The following is a 17,089-nucleotide window of genomic DNA, read 5'->3' as shown; positions in this document are numbered from 1 at the left end:
ATTGTAATCAATCAATCCTTCTGATTGTAAAAGTATTTGTGTATACATGGGGTGTAGGCTCTGTATAAACACACACACACTGTGTTGACACAGAGCACATGTCTCACAAAAGCCTCTCTTACTCGCTTTCTAAAATCGAATCAGAGTTGCTTCTGTTAAAAGAAACATGCTGCCCAAGAGAAGTGCTGTCATAATCTGAGCAGTAAAACCTTGGCCCCAGCCCTAGACACCAGGGGATCTGAGAGAGTGGAAAAGAAAGGGCGGATCAGTGAATGGCACGTGGATGAGAAATATGTCTTGGCTGCAGAACTTACTTCAATTCCCACTGAACCTCTCTAGTGGGGACTGCTGCATCCCTGCTGGGTGGAGCTTCTGGATCTGAGACGCACTGAGACTCAGCAAGGGAGAGGAGGCTGCTTTCTTCTAATTACCAGGGTTTTTTTGGCAAGTAAATGGGGCTGCAACCAACTGACAAATAAACCAGAGGAGAAGCTTTGAAATGCTGTTTGCCATGCACCCAGAAAGAAATAACAAAACATTAACAAGGGTTGCTCATTGGTATTTGGGACAAGCCTCGCAGTTATTGGAAGCAGAAGACAACAGATAAAAGGATGAGTGATACTCCAGAATGCTCCTATCGAGAGAGAAAGAAGCAACCCATTACAAGGAACTATTAGTTTGACATTGTATTCAGGTTTAAAGCAACTTATATTCACTCCTTCAAATGGACTTGTTTAATATAGTGAACTGAATGAAAGTGATTTAAGGAACCGTGACAAGAGATACAAGTGACACAGTAACAGGATGGCAGTGGCACAGAAGGTGCTCACTTCAGTGCTGTTTCGCTTTTGGTTGTTTCTTGGGAGTGGAGTGCTGGCAGCCCATAGCAGCCGACCAAGGTTACGACTATCTCACAGAGGTAGGTGAAAGTGCCAAGGGGGTCACATACTATATATTGCACAGAAAGACAAAAAAAACTTGCAATCTCTCCTCTTACAGCAGTATTTAGAAACTAAGTAATAATACAAATAAAAGACAGTAACAAAGATGTGCATTATCTGCTATGAGTCTTTGAAATGAACTGCAGTGTATTATTTGCATTCAGCACTGACAACTGAATAATAATTATAATAATATCTCACCTGCATTATACTTTACTCTACCTCTATTAAATATTTGCCAAATCAGTGCATCTCTCATATATTTCTTTACATCTGTAATTAATATGCCACATTGTTGTGATGAGAAACATGCTAAAAACTCATAACTTAAGTAGGACAGATTGTTTCTAGTATACATATCCAGGTTCATTCAGGTTGTCTGGCTTCTGGTTTATTAGGCATCATGCAGTAATGCTAGTGTTATTTTATTTATTTATTTATTTATTTATTTATTTATTTATTGCATGTATATAGCTCTTTTTTATACAAAAGTATTGCAAAGCACTGTACAGTACATAGCAGAAAAAAAGAACAAACCACAATACATTTGTATAGCATGTCACACATACAACTGCCACAATCAGACCACTTAAATAACATATTTAGTATACACATAATAATACAAAAGCAGCAATTTTGAAGTTACATTAAAGCCCACTAAGATATGAAAGCCATTTTATAAAAGTATGTTTTTAGTCTTGACTTGAATACTGTAACAGTCCCAGCTTCCCTGACAAACAAAGGCAGAGTATTCCATAATTTTGCAGTCAACACATTCAGGTTCTGTTTTCCTTGAGGTGGAATGGTATGAGATGTATAATAAGCAGAGAGGTATAGTAAAGTATGGCAGAAAAAGAACATGATGAATTATGCTATACAATATATATATATATACACAGTAAATCTCACTCTCCAGCACCTCGCTATCTTAATCCTTTCCACTGTAGGTGCTTTCCATGTCAACCTGCCCATTTCTGGAAGCTTTAAAAGCAGCCTGTGTATATGCCCCCCAATGTCTCTTTATTAAGTAGTTTATTAAACAGCTACCAGCTTGTTTCAGATTGGGAATGTGTACAATGCCCATATGAAGAAATCAACCAGTCAAGCCTGCAAGCTCCAGCAAGCAGCACACTGTAATTTTGGATACAGTGATTTAGATATAGGTGTAAGCCTAAGTGCTGCGATGCCACATAAGATAAGGAAACAAAATGGTTCAGGTTCAGATCAAGTGTGGAATGTAGTTACTGAAACCTTTATCAAGCTCTGCTGTACAGTATGGAATTGCATGAATTCCAGTCATGCTATGATAAAGATGTCTGGGCGTGTTTACTAAAAATTGACATCACCATATGCAGTAGTAGTGTGGTATATGGACTGAACCCAGCTTCATACCTGTATGTGTGGTCTAGTAATACATTTACAATGATGGGAAGCCATTTATTTTAGAGTTATGTGTGCATTTTTGTATTATGCTTATCTGCCAGTAGATTTTAACTTTAATAACACAATTATTTATCATCCTTACATCCTTGAAATCTTAGTTAGCTTGTGGGGCTGAACCAACTGTGGATTAGTTTCATATGTGCTTTCAATTGTTTGTTTACAAGGCTATTTGCTCAGAAAAAGACATCACCGGGACAGATGCCTAGGAGTCAAAATCCTAAACCAACCAATGACTTAATTGATATATTTTGAAGAAAGTTGAGATGGTTGGTCATAAAGTCACATTTTACAGTTATGATGTACATGCTTGGCTTTACTTGCAGCTCCTTTTGTTCCACCTCCCATGATTATTTGTTTGCACTGTGAAGTGGCTTTCCTTACAAGATTAGGCTGAAAAGGACTACTTTCAATCTGGCCTAATTGCCTATTATATTATATAGAAGTCCTATATGTACATTTAAAGTTAATAAAATACACTGTAAGAGAAAATACAAAACAACATGTATCATTATAGACTACAATTTGCATAACTTATCCAAATAACATTTTGATTTGTCAAACATCCAGGCTTTTCTGGCGAGCAGTTCCAGAGTGAAACATTTTCATAACACTGGCAAAGTTTATATGTTGAGTGAGAATTTGTGTTGCTATTGTTATGGAATTTTAATTTAATGATGATGTCAGTACCTACTTACTGATATAATGTTACTTAAACTGCAGGAAAACAAACAAATAAAACAGATGTCCACTACAACTGGTTTGAAGTTTATTTTTAAGTGACTTTAAAAAAAAAAAAAATACAAATACCCCCTCTACCCTCTCTCCTCTCCCCAAGCACCCTGCTCGTAATCGTGTTATACCTTCAATACTGTCCTATATCGTATTGAGGAGCTACAGTGTGTTTGTGTTTAGGAGCACGTAAACTTGTCTTGTGTCTTGTGTGAGCTCTGTATATTATTGTATATTATTGCAGATGTATATAAATCAGATATAAAGCAGGTTTATGAGATAATTGCCTTGAGCTTGTAGTGCTGAAAGAACAGCTCTGCATACAGAAATGTGTTCCAGTGACAAAAAACAAAACAAAACATGCAGCTACAACATATAGAACACATCTGCGATGTAGCAGATTAATAAGTCAGAAATGTTTTTGAGGCCAGTTCATATCACTAGTGATAATCATGCATATTGTCTAAAGGCAACACTTAACTATATCAAATAAAAAATACAAAAAAAAAAAAAATGATACTAGCAAAGTAATATATATATATATTTTTTATAACACGGCTTGGAAAAATAACAACCTCTGATTGGTTAAACAGCATCACATGATATATATATATAGCGTATAGCACGGCTTGCATACTAATGAGCCGCTTCATACTGAATAAATCACTACGCACCACTACATTCTAAATTCCATGACAACTGCCATTTTATTTGTTATTAGTTACAAAACCATTGCCAAAATTGAGTGGCATTTCACCTATTTCCTTTAATATATTTGGGGATGAAACTCCACATAACTGGTACAACACCAACTTTCTGAGTGAAGACAGCAGTCCATCTGAAAAAAAAAATACAAATAAAATAAGTGCACCAGCAAGAGTAGACACATAACATGAGGAACAGCTAAATGAAACAAAAAAAAAACTACAGCATGGGCTGGTTAATGTACTTAAAGCAAAAAATATGGACATTAATTTTCTGGAAATAAATCCAGAGAATCTCAACAACATAAGAGTATTTTATGCCAGTGCAAGAAGTTCAGCTGTGGACCAGTATTCAGTCTCCAGTTTTATAACGCTGAGCTGGACCAAATACATATTTTAACAGTAGAAGTTTTAACATCTCTGCTGACAGTGAGTTTAAAACCAGCAATAATGTATTCCTGTCAGTCAGGAAAACTCTTAGAAAAGCAGGTAACGACAAAGCCAGACACCATCCCCCGAATTACCGGCCTGGATTTTAAGCGTCTGCGGGAAACTGTCCCCTGACACTGCGGTCGGATTGGTGCGTAAAGTCTGGTTCGACCATCAACTTAGTCTGGCACGACTTGGACGCGAGGGTGTCCGACAACTAACAAAAACATCTTCTGAGATCCAAAAGGATGAAAACGTACTAGAATATGTGTGCCACACTGTGGCAATGTGCCCCGCCCCTGTGTGCATTTGTGTGTTATATGTTGTGTGTTCGGTGAGTGGAGAACGGGATAGGAGACGGAGGTAATAATTGTAAAAGTATAAGTAGTTAAATCTGCTCACCGTGTTTTGTCTGTATAGTTCGTTTTGTTTGTCTTTTTTTGGCAACGAGTGCCGTGTCCTGTGTGTTTTGTGTTCAAACCTTTTATTTTTCTGTTGTTTAATTATTCAATGCTGAGCGCGATCACGCGCTCAGCTTCATCAAAACCCCAAGTCTCTGTGTGTTACTTCCTGTTTCTGGTCTGACGTCACCCACTGCAGCCATCTTTGTGACACACACATATAACGAGTTAACAAACTCACTTCAAGATCCGGCTTCAGTCTCCATGGCAGCTGCTCCCCTTACTTCCTTAGTGACATTTAAAACTCTGCCCATCATCACAGCTTGTGCTCAGTCCTCTAGTTTCCAGTGAGATGGCACTTTCGATGCAGAAATTCACAACAAACTAGCATGTGCAATTTATTTTTAATATGTGAACAATGAATTGAATTAAATTTGGGACTATATTACACTGCGGATGTATACATAATAAAAGATTCTGGTTTTGTCTTAATTTAAATGTGTTTTAATTATTTTAATTATTTTTCTTCCCACAAATGAGAGGTAGCCATGTTATAAGCAGTATAAACCACTTCGGGCCATGCAGTTCCGATGATATATACCACTTCTGGGGTGGTTAAAGGCCAGGTGTGGTGTATATATCATGGGAACCGCACAGCCTGTCATGTTTTATACAGGCCGTGCGGTATATATATATATATATATATATATATATATATATATATATATATATATATATATATATATATAGATAGATAGACAGATAGATAGATAGATAGATATAATTATGTACAGTATACATTACAACACATTTCTTTCACACTGATGTTTTTGCAAAAGGTAAACATCCCATCCTGTAAGCATTTTATTGTGAATGTTTAACAACTATTTCATGAGAAACTTTATTTTCATACTACACGTAAACCTTGTGGTCAAATATGTTGTCACAATACTTACTATAATAAAACAAAAATGATGTTATTCAATTGATTTTATGTTATGTGAATGATAATTAAGCATAGTTATACAATGTCATGTAGTCTTAATGAAGCCCAATAAAGTGTTACCTGAAAGGGTACTTTCCTTATGTTATATCTATACTGCAGTAATGATAATCTAAACTTGTTTTGACTTTCATACTCAATATATCCTTGATGGCACTGGGGTTCTGTAATAACAGTTGCATGCTTGGTTAGTTGAAAAGTCATTAAATGTAACTTGGTCAGATAAACACCCTTCACTATGAATATTATTGCTGTAGTTTTTAGCTCTTGAAAAAATGTACTCCAAAGACACTAAAAGCCCTCTTGGGTTATTCAGTATGTCTGCACTATATACATACTGTTCTATTTAGCTTTTACTGTGTATTCACTAAATAGTTTAACTAGTTTAAACTACGATAATTTATTTCATCCTTTCAATAACATTGATGACAGTTGAATAAACTACATAAATATATGTGCTTCTTTAAAAAACAAAAAACTACTACATTTGACCTGCATGGCAGGTGTTTATCCAAACTGTACTGTGTTGTGTTATCACAAGACAGTCTCAATGAAAGCGAATGGCAGAGAGATTTCACTTGTCAAATAATGTTGGGTATTTACAATAATAAAACATTCAGCACAACTAAGTGCTGCAAAAAAGAGCAGCTTCTAAGTTCACCCCTTAAGCAGTACCAGGCAGAGACTTTAAACAGTAGTATTTGTAGTTAATATTACTTATGATTTTATTCAGTATGTTTAGTTAAATGATATGAACTTACAGGAAGGCTACTAGTTTAAATTTCATGTCTACATGGAATAAATATAACTTTCAATACTATAATAATTTTATACCATAATAATTGTTTGCATTTCTTTTTCTTGAAGTTATTGTGGATTGCAGAACGATATGCCAAGTAATATGACCACAATTTTCCAAAATCGAACTAAGTGAGCAACAGCTTTTCTGTCTCTTTTTGTTAAATTGTATCTAATAAATGTACATTAAAAGTGTAACTGTGCACCAGTTTGTATTTTTCTAATGAGGCTACCAGTATTACAGATGAAAGCAATCTAGCAGAATGAATGTCCAATTGCTTTTGTGGTTCAAAGTGATCAACTGAGTTCTGCTCCCTTGTCTTGATCTCAAAAGCTCAGGCTTTCAAAGACACTGCAGGATCTACCTCAGCCCATACACACAACTTTGTTTTTAATTTTCTCATCGAGACTTCATTGCCAAATAGCTTCCTGAACACAAAGCCTACAGCCACTGTTATAATTGCTGTTCACTGAGGGGTAAATGACATGAGTGGAACCCCAGTGACTTGACCGACAAAGAGGAACATCATGCTGCTTGTAGAATGTTTTCTTTTATATAATATATATATATATATATATATATATATATATATATATATATATATATATATATATATATAGATACAGTATGTATCTATATATATATAGATACAGTATGTGTATATATATATATATATATATATATATATATATATATATATATATATATATTAATGAAAATATTTTTATAGTATCATTGTTAAACAGCAGTATAATCAGAGCATACCTATGATATTGTAGAAATGATTTGCATGCCAAAAGCTCTGTTTTCTTTCTGACAAGACTGAATGGATTTGGCATAATTCTGTATTTATTTTTTGCCCAGAGAAGGAAAGCATTGTACTGTATTCATATACAACCCCCTGACAAAAAATATCTAGGTACATGCATATTTAAAACCATAAGTAGGGGCTTCCGAGTGGCGCATCCAGTAAAAGCACTCGCTAGAGTGCAGGATGCGCTCTATAGCCTGGACGTCGCCGGTTCGAGTCCAGGCTATTCCACAGCCGACCGTGGACGGGAGCTCCCAGGGGGCGGCGCTCAATTGGCCGAGCATCGTCCGGGGGGTTAGGTCAGCCAGGGTGTCCTCGGCTCACCGCACACCAGCGACCCCTGTAGTCTGGCCGTGTGCCTGCGGGCTTGCCTGTAAGCTGCCCAGAGCTGCGTTGTCCTCCAACGCTGTAGCTCTGAGAGGCTGCACGGTGAGTCTGCAGAGTGTAAAGAAGCGGGCGGCTGATGGCACACGCTTCGGAGGACAGCGTGTGTTCATCTTCGCCCCTCCCGAGTCAGCGCAGGGGTGGTAGCGGTGAGCTGAGCATAAAAATAATTGGTCATTTCAAATTAGGGAGAAAACAATAAAAACTAATTGGCAACGACTAAATTTAAAAAAAAAAAAAACAAACAAAAAAAAAAACATAAGTAATACACCTGTAAGTGGAAGAAATTATAACAAATCAATTATGTTCTCCATCCCATGAAATAGTCCAGATCTGAGGTATCACAGGACTGTTTTTTTTAAATAAAGCAGAAGGAAGGGAAGAACTGTAGATATAATGCTGGAATTGCAAGTTTGTTTAGAAGTAGCCTAACTGGTTTAAATATTTACCCAGCACAGTCAGATATAACAGACTATGGGGTCTATTCATAAAAGTATTTGCCAGTTGTCCTAGTTAATCGCATATTACAATACAAAATTATCTGTGCATACAATTTATGAATGGGCATATATTCGTTCAATGTGACATCATCAGCCCTGAGGGACCTCGGTGGCTGTTTCAAAACAGTAAAGAAATAAATAAGACCTAAAGAAATGTAAATACATAACAATAGCCTATTTTATTGTTTCAGAATATTTTATTTTTTTAAATGAGTACTCCTGTTTTCCCCTTACGACAGCCATTAACCCTTTATGAATAGTGCCCTGTGCCTAGGGGTCTACTTAAATCGCTGATAATTTACATATTTTTCACGGTATGGAATAAAATTAGGATTTCGCTGACCTGTTTAATAAACATTAAATAAACGTAAGTAGATACTATTTCAGAGCACTATAAAAGCCTAAATGGTGGTACTTGCTTCCTTACTGAAACAGAGTGCTGTCATTTGTTAAAGGCAAGCATGCAACATCCCCCAGCAGTTGCTGCCAATAATGTTTATGCTATTCTATAAACCTGTTGTTAAATCAAATAAATACTGTTTGTTTTAAAAATATTTTTGGTTGTATCATTAATTTACTAAGATTATACAAACAACAAGAGACAAGTATCATTGACACACTTGCAGAAATTGAATTTTAAGCCGGTGTCACTATGAAAATGAAAGACCACACCGTCCTTCTGAATATAGAGAAAGCTTCCATGTGACCCAGCGTTAAGAATTATCACATGATCAGAAATGATCACGTGATTACGTGATAATTCCCTATCACGAAATTATGTGATAATCATCATGTAATTTCATTATATATATATATATATATATATATATATATATATATAATATATATAATGTATGACAGCAATGCGCTTCGGTAGCAATGCCCACACAGAATGGCAAAGGAATAAAAAAGCCTGTCTACAGAATTAAGATATGTTGTTTGCGATTGCTTGTGGTGTGCAGTAGCTTAAATTGTGTTTCTTTTTTTTCTCTCCATACTAGTCCATTATGCATTGGCCCCTAAAGAGGTGAATTTCGTGGTGACCCCTCAATTTCCTGATTTCCGCGAAATCGCAAATTAGGTAGACCCCTACCTATGCCCTTCCAAAGATTTTATTTTTTTTAAGAAAAATGACAATGCTAATAATACTAAGTTATTCCAACAACAGATTTGTCAATACTTCTTGCATACATTCTAATACAATTGGTCAATAACATAAGGAACCTTATTTTAAAACTTGGTGATTCAGCATTTTAACACTTATTTCATACCACTCTATTTGCCAGGAATATATTAACTATTAATCTTCATACAATAGAAATTGGCAGTAGTAAAAGTTTCATCTGCCAGTCATATTAAGGTTTGAAGCATTTTTAATCGAGACCTTCTAGTGGTCCTGCTGTGTTTCCTCCAGGGAGGGTCATAGGTTATTCTTTTTCAGCATAAAGACATATATTTAATACGCCAGGCAAACTTTCCTCCTTTCAGCTGTCACTCTTCATTAGTTCAGAAGAGACACCCAAGGGCTATATTGTCTTCATATGTCTGGCATTTCATTTCTAAGCTAGTACTTATCTATCATCACACACCTGTGATTGTCTAAAAGCCACTGATTTACTTCATGTCACAAATCATTTCAGAGAGGCAGCGGCAGGTGAAACATAATGAAGTCTGATGTGTTAAGAACTTGTTGGATATGTTGCGTTTCATTGCACCATTAACATGTGTGGAAATACAGGTTCTACATCTTGAAGTCTTCATCATATTAAATTTTAGCTAAATCGTTAACAGTCAGATTAATGATGGCAGTCAGATTAATGATGCCAAATTAGACCTTGACAGCAAAAGCCTTCCACGATGACTTTACTGTTGGTAAGGCCCACCTCGTGCAGTTAAATGTCCAAGCCAGATTGATTAAGCAATAGAACCGTGATTAGGTGGTATTGTTTGGTAGGTGACCACGTCAGAAAGGTAGAGTACAGAAGGTCAACTACCAATGTAATGCACAATAATCAGGGTTTTATTGCAATTTGAAACTGGTAAACAGCCTGTATTGTTATTTTACAGTTTTCATTTACATTCACATTTACATTATTTAGGTTTCTTTATAGAGATGTGGTGTGGTAATGCCCTGCAATGCTGCTTCCTAATTGGTAAATGACAGTTTTGAGGTTTCTAATGACAAGTATTGCTCCATAAATACCCACCCTATTTATTAAGTAAATGCAAGGGGTCTTAAGGAAAAACAACATGTTAAATAAATGTTCTGACTGTGAATTTTTTTTTCTAAATAGTACCTTTTTTTTTTCACTGCTGCCAATACATGAAAAAAAGAAGGCTCTACCACATTGGAGATACATATTAAACATTTACAATACGGTATAGTTCTTCTTTGAACATATGTCACAAGTTACAATATCTGTTATAATTATAAACAAAAGCACTTAAAAGCAATTGCCATGAAAGAAACAGCTGCCTCACTGTCAATTTTTATAAGTAAAGACAGTGATGACATTCAGCGAAATCCAGAAATGATTGTATAGCAAAAATAAAACTTTTATTTATAGTTAGCAATTTCCCTGTGTCTGTTTGTCAATGGTCGAGGTGTCAATGGTGTGGTGCAGAGGAACAAAACAGAAGTCCAAACAGTTTAAAAAAAAAAACAACCAGGGTTGTTTTTTATTTTATTTTTTTTTGTTCAATTAAGCCCAACTGAGTTGAGGGAGGGCAGGTGCCAGCGGATCCTGGTAAGGGAAAACCATCAGCTGGTTCAGCGCCCTCTAGTAGCAGGAGGTCGAATTACAGAACGGATCCTCCTTTGTCCATCACACTGTTACATAAAAATCAGCCAATACTTCTGGAAACTGTTGGTAACAAGTTTAGGGATGTTCAAAACTACTGGAACACATGTTTTTAGAGATTAAGACTAATGCAGTATTTAAGACAGAATGTGTATAATACAGTTTCTTAATGTTTTTTTCATTATAAAGTTATAACATTAATATATGCCACTTTTTTTGGTATAAAAAGTTAAATGTAGAAATTTAAGTAGCACAGTTCCGTTAATGTACTGTACAAAATACTGTTTAGACACATGGGATATACGATGAACAAGTTGGAGCAGCTCACAGTTGGAAAATATAACTGAATTATTAAAATTTAGCTTGGCTAAAATTCAGCTGGGCAACAATGACTCTAGTGTGTCTGTGCTTCAGTGTTTAAAGTGTGATTAATACATTCCAGCTAGATTTAAGATGGCTTTTAGAAAGCCGTCTTATTCTCTGAGATGCATGCAAACAAATCTATACAAACAACATGATTTAGTCTTTTCAAATAACAAAGACAGAATAACCAAAACAGAGGTCAGAGAACCATTGGCAAACTCAGATCACAACATGGTCTCATTTGAAGTGCTTTTTAAAACCCCAAAAGTAACGACTAAAGCTAAGGTTTACAATTTTAAAAAGGCAAACTATGAAGGAATGAAACAGAGACTAACAGAAGTAGATTGGAGTAAAATACAGAAAACATCCACAGAGAAAGTAGTACTAGAGGCACAAAACAAATACATCCCAAAAGCAGATAAATCAAAATCTTAAACAAAATGGCCCAAATGGTTTAATAGATCAATTTTAAAAAAATATTCAGAGAAAAAAGGCACTACAGAGTGTTTACAAGGGACCAACAACAGAGTACACAGAAAGAGCACTTGAAACTGCAAGTGCAAGTTAGAAAGGCCAAGAGAGAGATAGAAATGCCAAGGAGGCTAAAACCAATTCCAAAAAGTTTTTTTCCAATATTATAACAGCAAAAGAACATTCGAGGAGGAAGTAAAATGTCTAAGAGATACAAATAGCAACATCATAGATGAAGAGAAAAAAATAGCAAATATATTAAATGATTACTTTTCACAGGTTTTTACAAAGGAGGATATGGACAACATGCCCCACATGTCGACCTGTTCCTATCCAGTTTTAAATAATTAGTATAACAGAGGCAGAAGTGTTAAAGGGACTAGCTCTTAAAATAAACAAATCCCCAGGGCTGGATGAGATCCTCTAAATAGTACTCAAAGAAATAAAAGAAGTTATTTACAAACCGCTAACTACGATGATGCAACAGTCTCTTGAGACACAAAAATAGGAGGAGTGGCAAACACCGTTGCAGCAGCAAAGGTCATTCAAAATGATCTAGACAGCATTCGGAAGTGGGCAGACACATGGCAAATGACATTTAATATAAAAAAGTGTAAGGTACTGCATGCAGGCAATAAAAATGTCCACTATAAATACCATATGGGAGACACTGAAATTGAAGAAGGAATCTATGAAAAAGATTTAGAAGTTTATGTTGACTCAGAAATGTCTTCATCTAGACAATGTGGAAAAGGTATAAAAAAGGCCAACAAAATGCTTGGATAAAAGTAAAAGATATAGTAAAAAGTGTTGCATTTAAATCAAGGGAAGTAATGTTAAAACTTTACAATGCATTAGTAAGACCTCATCTAGAATATTGTGTTCAGTTCTGGTCACCTCACTACAAAAAGGATATTGCTGCTCTAGAAAGAGTGCAAAGAAGAGCGACCAGAATTATTCCTGGTTTAAAAGGGCATGTCATATGCAGACAGGCTAAAATAATTGAATCTATTCAGTCTTGAACAAAGAAGACCACGCAGCGATCTGATTCAAGCATTCCAAATTCTAAAAGGTATTGACAATGTCGACCCAGGGGACTTTTTCAGCCTGAAAAAAGAAAAGAAAAGTATCAGGGGTCACAAATGGAGATTAGATAAACAGGCATTCAAAACAAAAAATAGGAGTCTCTTTTTTACATAGAGAATTGTGGGAGTCTGGAACGAACTCCCCAGTAATGTTGTTGAAGCTGACACCCTGGGATCCTTCAAGAAGCTGCTTGATGAGATTCTGGGATCAATAAGTTACTAACAACCAAACGAGCAAGATGGGCCGAATGGCCTCCTCTCGTTTGTAACCTTTCTTATGTTCTTATGTTCTTATCAATTGCATGTCTCCAATTATACAATGCAAGGCTAGATGTTTATTGATAGTAACTGGAAAATGAATCCTAAACACAATTTAACTCACTTTGTTAAAGACTGGGACAAGCAGGTAATTGCTAGACTTGCTTAACTGAAATAAACATTCATTCCAAAGAGGAAACAACTTGAAGAATCAACATTACTACACTGCTCTGGTTCTGGTGTCTGATTAAGCAGAACCATTTTAATTGAGCAGACTTAGATCTAAGAGTTGATCAAGTGTGCATAAAGAAACAAGATTTAAAGACATTGAGAAGACTTCTAGTCGGAACGTTTATCATAGTATCACTAAACGTACCACAATTGCGTGTTTTATGGCTGCTTTTTTCCTAATGATTCTCTTTACGGGAGTCTTTCATTTTCCATGATGAAACTTTTGTTCACAGAATATCCACGCTCTTCGTAAGTTGTTTAGAAGATATTCTTAAGTCATTTAATTAATTGTGTATGTAGGGTATGTTACACACTATTGCAACCTTTATTTTTGTAACAATATATTTGTGTCAAGACCGTTCGTGCTGGCTGCTCAATGGCAGATTTTCCAGCAACCAGTAGAACTGTTTTTTTCTATTAACAGCCTTTATGTCATGATATAGAACAGCGTAGAGTACAGCCATTAAATCTTACTGAGGTTTCAAGATAATCCTTTGACAATGTGGCTGCAATATAGTATATCCATTTAGAATATATCAAAATAATCTTTAGGATAACCCATTACATTGATATTTAATTCTCAAAACATTTAATTTAATTTGTATTTTTTCTGGAGAAGAACATTGTGTGTTTAGAGTAATATATGTGCTTATCTTTGCATGCAAAGTTGTAGACCACCCAGTCTTATTTAGAGCATCCGCCTATATGGTTTATTGTTACTTTAAAAAAAGAACCTTATACCAACAGCTCTCACATTGTGGTTCTGTACCTGTAACATTTGTTCTAAATAAAACCAGAAGCTTACTCTTACAATTTTTGTAATGTTTCAGCTGATTGATCAGCAGGGGTTCTTGTTCTGTATCAAATGACAGTTTTTTTAGGGAAAAAAGTGGTGCAGTAAGTATGGTGTTAAATCAAACCTTTATATCTGTCACTTTACTGTATTGGGATTTATAAGGAGGAAATGTAAAGTCTTACAATAAGTTAGGAGGTACAGGTTAGTTCACTAGTTTCTTGTGTCTAGGTAGCAGGGTTTGAAACCAGCTCATGTCACAAGTGAAATGATGACCCCCCCCCCCCCCCCCCCTTAAATGAATAGGGCATTTTGTGTAGTTTATTTAGCAAAGAATGAGTCGTAAAAGAAACAGACCTTTTAATTCCCTCCTAAACTGCATTAAACAGTTCTAACTGTTTAACAATCTAAGCAATATATAGATTCCATTTCTTGTGATTTATTGTGATTGATAATAATACTTTTCATTTTATATTTGGTATTGCATATGCCACACATTACATTGTGGCAGGATTACATTTGTAAAGCTTAAGAGCAGAAAACGTTTTGCTATGCTAAGCAGAATGCATACAATAAAAAAAAAAAAAAAACAACAACTAAACTTCTGCAAACTGTGTTAGTGCTGGAGCCATATGATTATCTTCATACTGTAGGGCGTTCTTTAGGGTCCCATCTTTAGTTATAAATGTTTTTCAAACATGTTTAGTACCAGGGAGTAGCTTTAGGAAACTTGGACCTTCCTTTCATTCTGCACTCGTGCAGTTTAGGTTGAGTGATTATGTCTTTCATCGCTGGCGTTTTCTTTCAACTTGTGACGCTATTTTCAAAAAACATACACTTGAAATGTGACGAAGTATAGAATTGACATGACTGGAACCTAATTTGTCACACACATCATTAAGATATTAGTTGTGTGGAAGTAGGAGTAACTTGTTAGCAAGGTTGTTGAAACGTCTGTCTGAATGCTTGTAGATACAGCAAGCATCTATCACCAATTAAATAATACGTGTCAACACATTAGACACAGATTCTTAAAAAGCAGATATATTATTGAAATTAAATTAAATAAAATTTAAATCATCCAAACTACTAAATGTTTTTAAAAGATAATATTTTATACTTCAAAGCATTTGTATTTTAGGCAGAGGGAAATTAACATTCTTCATCTGTCATCACATGGTGAATGTGTCCATTGTATATGCCTTGCATAAATCGGCTTAAGACGGTTTTCAAAGAGGAGGACGTATGTCAGCAAGTGGAACTAAGTAGCGCAGTTGTAAACTTAAAACCTGAAGTTTTTAATTTGAGATTGTGCTGGCAGAGGAATGTTGAAGTTTATTTTAAAAGTCACTTGACCAGTTCACAGATATCATGAGATAAAAGTATGCACTGTAGATTAATACAACTTGTCAGGGAGCATCAGTAGACAAGAGAAGAAAATGGTACGGTTGACACCTTGAGTCGTATGGGATTCATGTCAATCTGGTATGCAAATTATGTAAAGACAGAACCTTCTATGACTCAAAGTGCCAACTATAACTATAACTATATCCTTCTTTTCATTGTCTGTTGTTGCTAGCAAGTTTCATTGTTCTATGGCACACAGTTTTCCAAATTATTCATGGTATACATCAGCAAAAAAGTTCAATCAATTAAGAGACCAGATAGTGGAAGTGGACAGAAACACCCATATTTTTAATACTGCAAACAGTATAGCATTTTCTGAGAAGAACAGAATAGTAATGTGTTATTATATGTGAAACACTATAAGAAACCAAGTCAGTAGACATGTTACAAGAGGTTGCAGAGTTTCCAGAACAGTGTACAGATTCGCACTAAGATAAAGTTCTGTAATGAAGAAGAAAGTTGACATGCTTACCACAAAAAGCTTTATTTAAAATTGGTGCTGGATCCCTCCAGTGATTTTTTGTATTTCCAGAGTCAAATCCAGTGCAGCAGAATATGCAATGTACGGTAGAACAATACCTTAATTTAACTTCAAATTCAACATTGTAAGAAGGGATTGTATGCTGTTTTAAATTAGATTAATGTCACACAGTAATATCCCTAACTAGAAAAATGGAAAGATGAAAATGTTCAGTATCACTTTATCTACCCAGTCTTCACCTTTAAGCCCTTCCAATCTCTCCTGAGAAATTCTTTTGAAATCCTAAGTAGCCTAAAAACAAGCAAGACTTTTCAACATAACCCTCACAATGGTGTTTTGTTTCCTCCTGATACACATCACTGTCGAATGTAGGTCAGTAAGGATATGCTGTACAGGGTACACCATTTTATATTACGAGTCCACCACTCAAGAAATTAATAAAACATGTGTTCAGAATAAATGACCAAAGAAGTTTGATAATTCATATTGATCACTTGGAGACTATGTTAACAGACCTTCTGAACTGATAATGATCCAGTGGCCATTGCAGAGCGGTGTAATGTTCACACACTGACCTTTTCAATTTTAGAATGCAATGATATCATAATGCTTAAGGCCATGATGATTTGAAAGACATGGTCTGTAATGTTTTACAGCTTAAAGAAACAAAAACTGTAAAAAAAAAAAAATAACCTTTTGTTAATGCAGGCTGTTTTTTGTGAAAGAGGTTACAGAGGTGTATTTTTACCTTTTAAGTTGTTCTGACATAACAGATGTTTTTCATAAATAAATAATTGTGTGCAGTTGCATAAAGAAGCATTACACCGTGTAACAATTTTTTTTTTTTTTTTGGTTCCTGGGTAGTAAGTGTTATTTCCAATTGCTTATGCCTCAAAAGTATAGAAAATGGCTATTATTCACCACAAACTTTGCTTTTGTGACCAGGACAGTGATATTTTGAAATTTACCTATTTCCAATGAGAAAACGGGCGAATTTGTGTCTTTTCATTCACATAAAGTCAGAAAAAAACAACATATGAATCCAAATTAACATG

The 17,089-nt window shown here is 35.3% G+C and overlaps 1 protein-coding gene across 1 annotated transcript in view; it reads left to right on the top strand.

Moving 5' to 3' along the window:
- The first annotated feature begins 331 nt into the window (after positions 1–331).
- LOC117414691 (semaphorin-3E-like) overlaps positions 332–17,089 on the top strand; it is a 47,735-nt gene continuing 30,977 nt past the window's right edge. Inside the window, exon 1 of the mRNA XM_034024457.3 lies at positions 332–919. Coding sequence (XP_033880348.3) covers positions 805–919 — 115 coding nt within the window. The 5' untranslated portion in view covers positions 332–804. The remainder of the gene's footprint in view (positions 920–17,089) is intronic.

The sequence above is a fragment of the Acipenser ruthenus genome, chromosome 7, assembly GCF_902713425.1.
Source record: "Acipenser ruthenus chromosome 7, fAciRut3.2 maternal haplotype, whole genome shotgun sequence".
Taxonomy (NCBI): domain Eukaryota; kingdom Metazoa; phylum Chordata; class Actinopteri; order Acipenseriformes; family Acipenseridae; genus Acipenser; species Acipenser ruthenus.
Note: the sequence above shows the minus strand (reverse complement) of the source record. Positions and strands in the feature narration are given on the sequence as shown.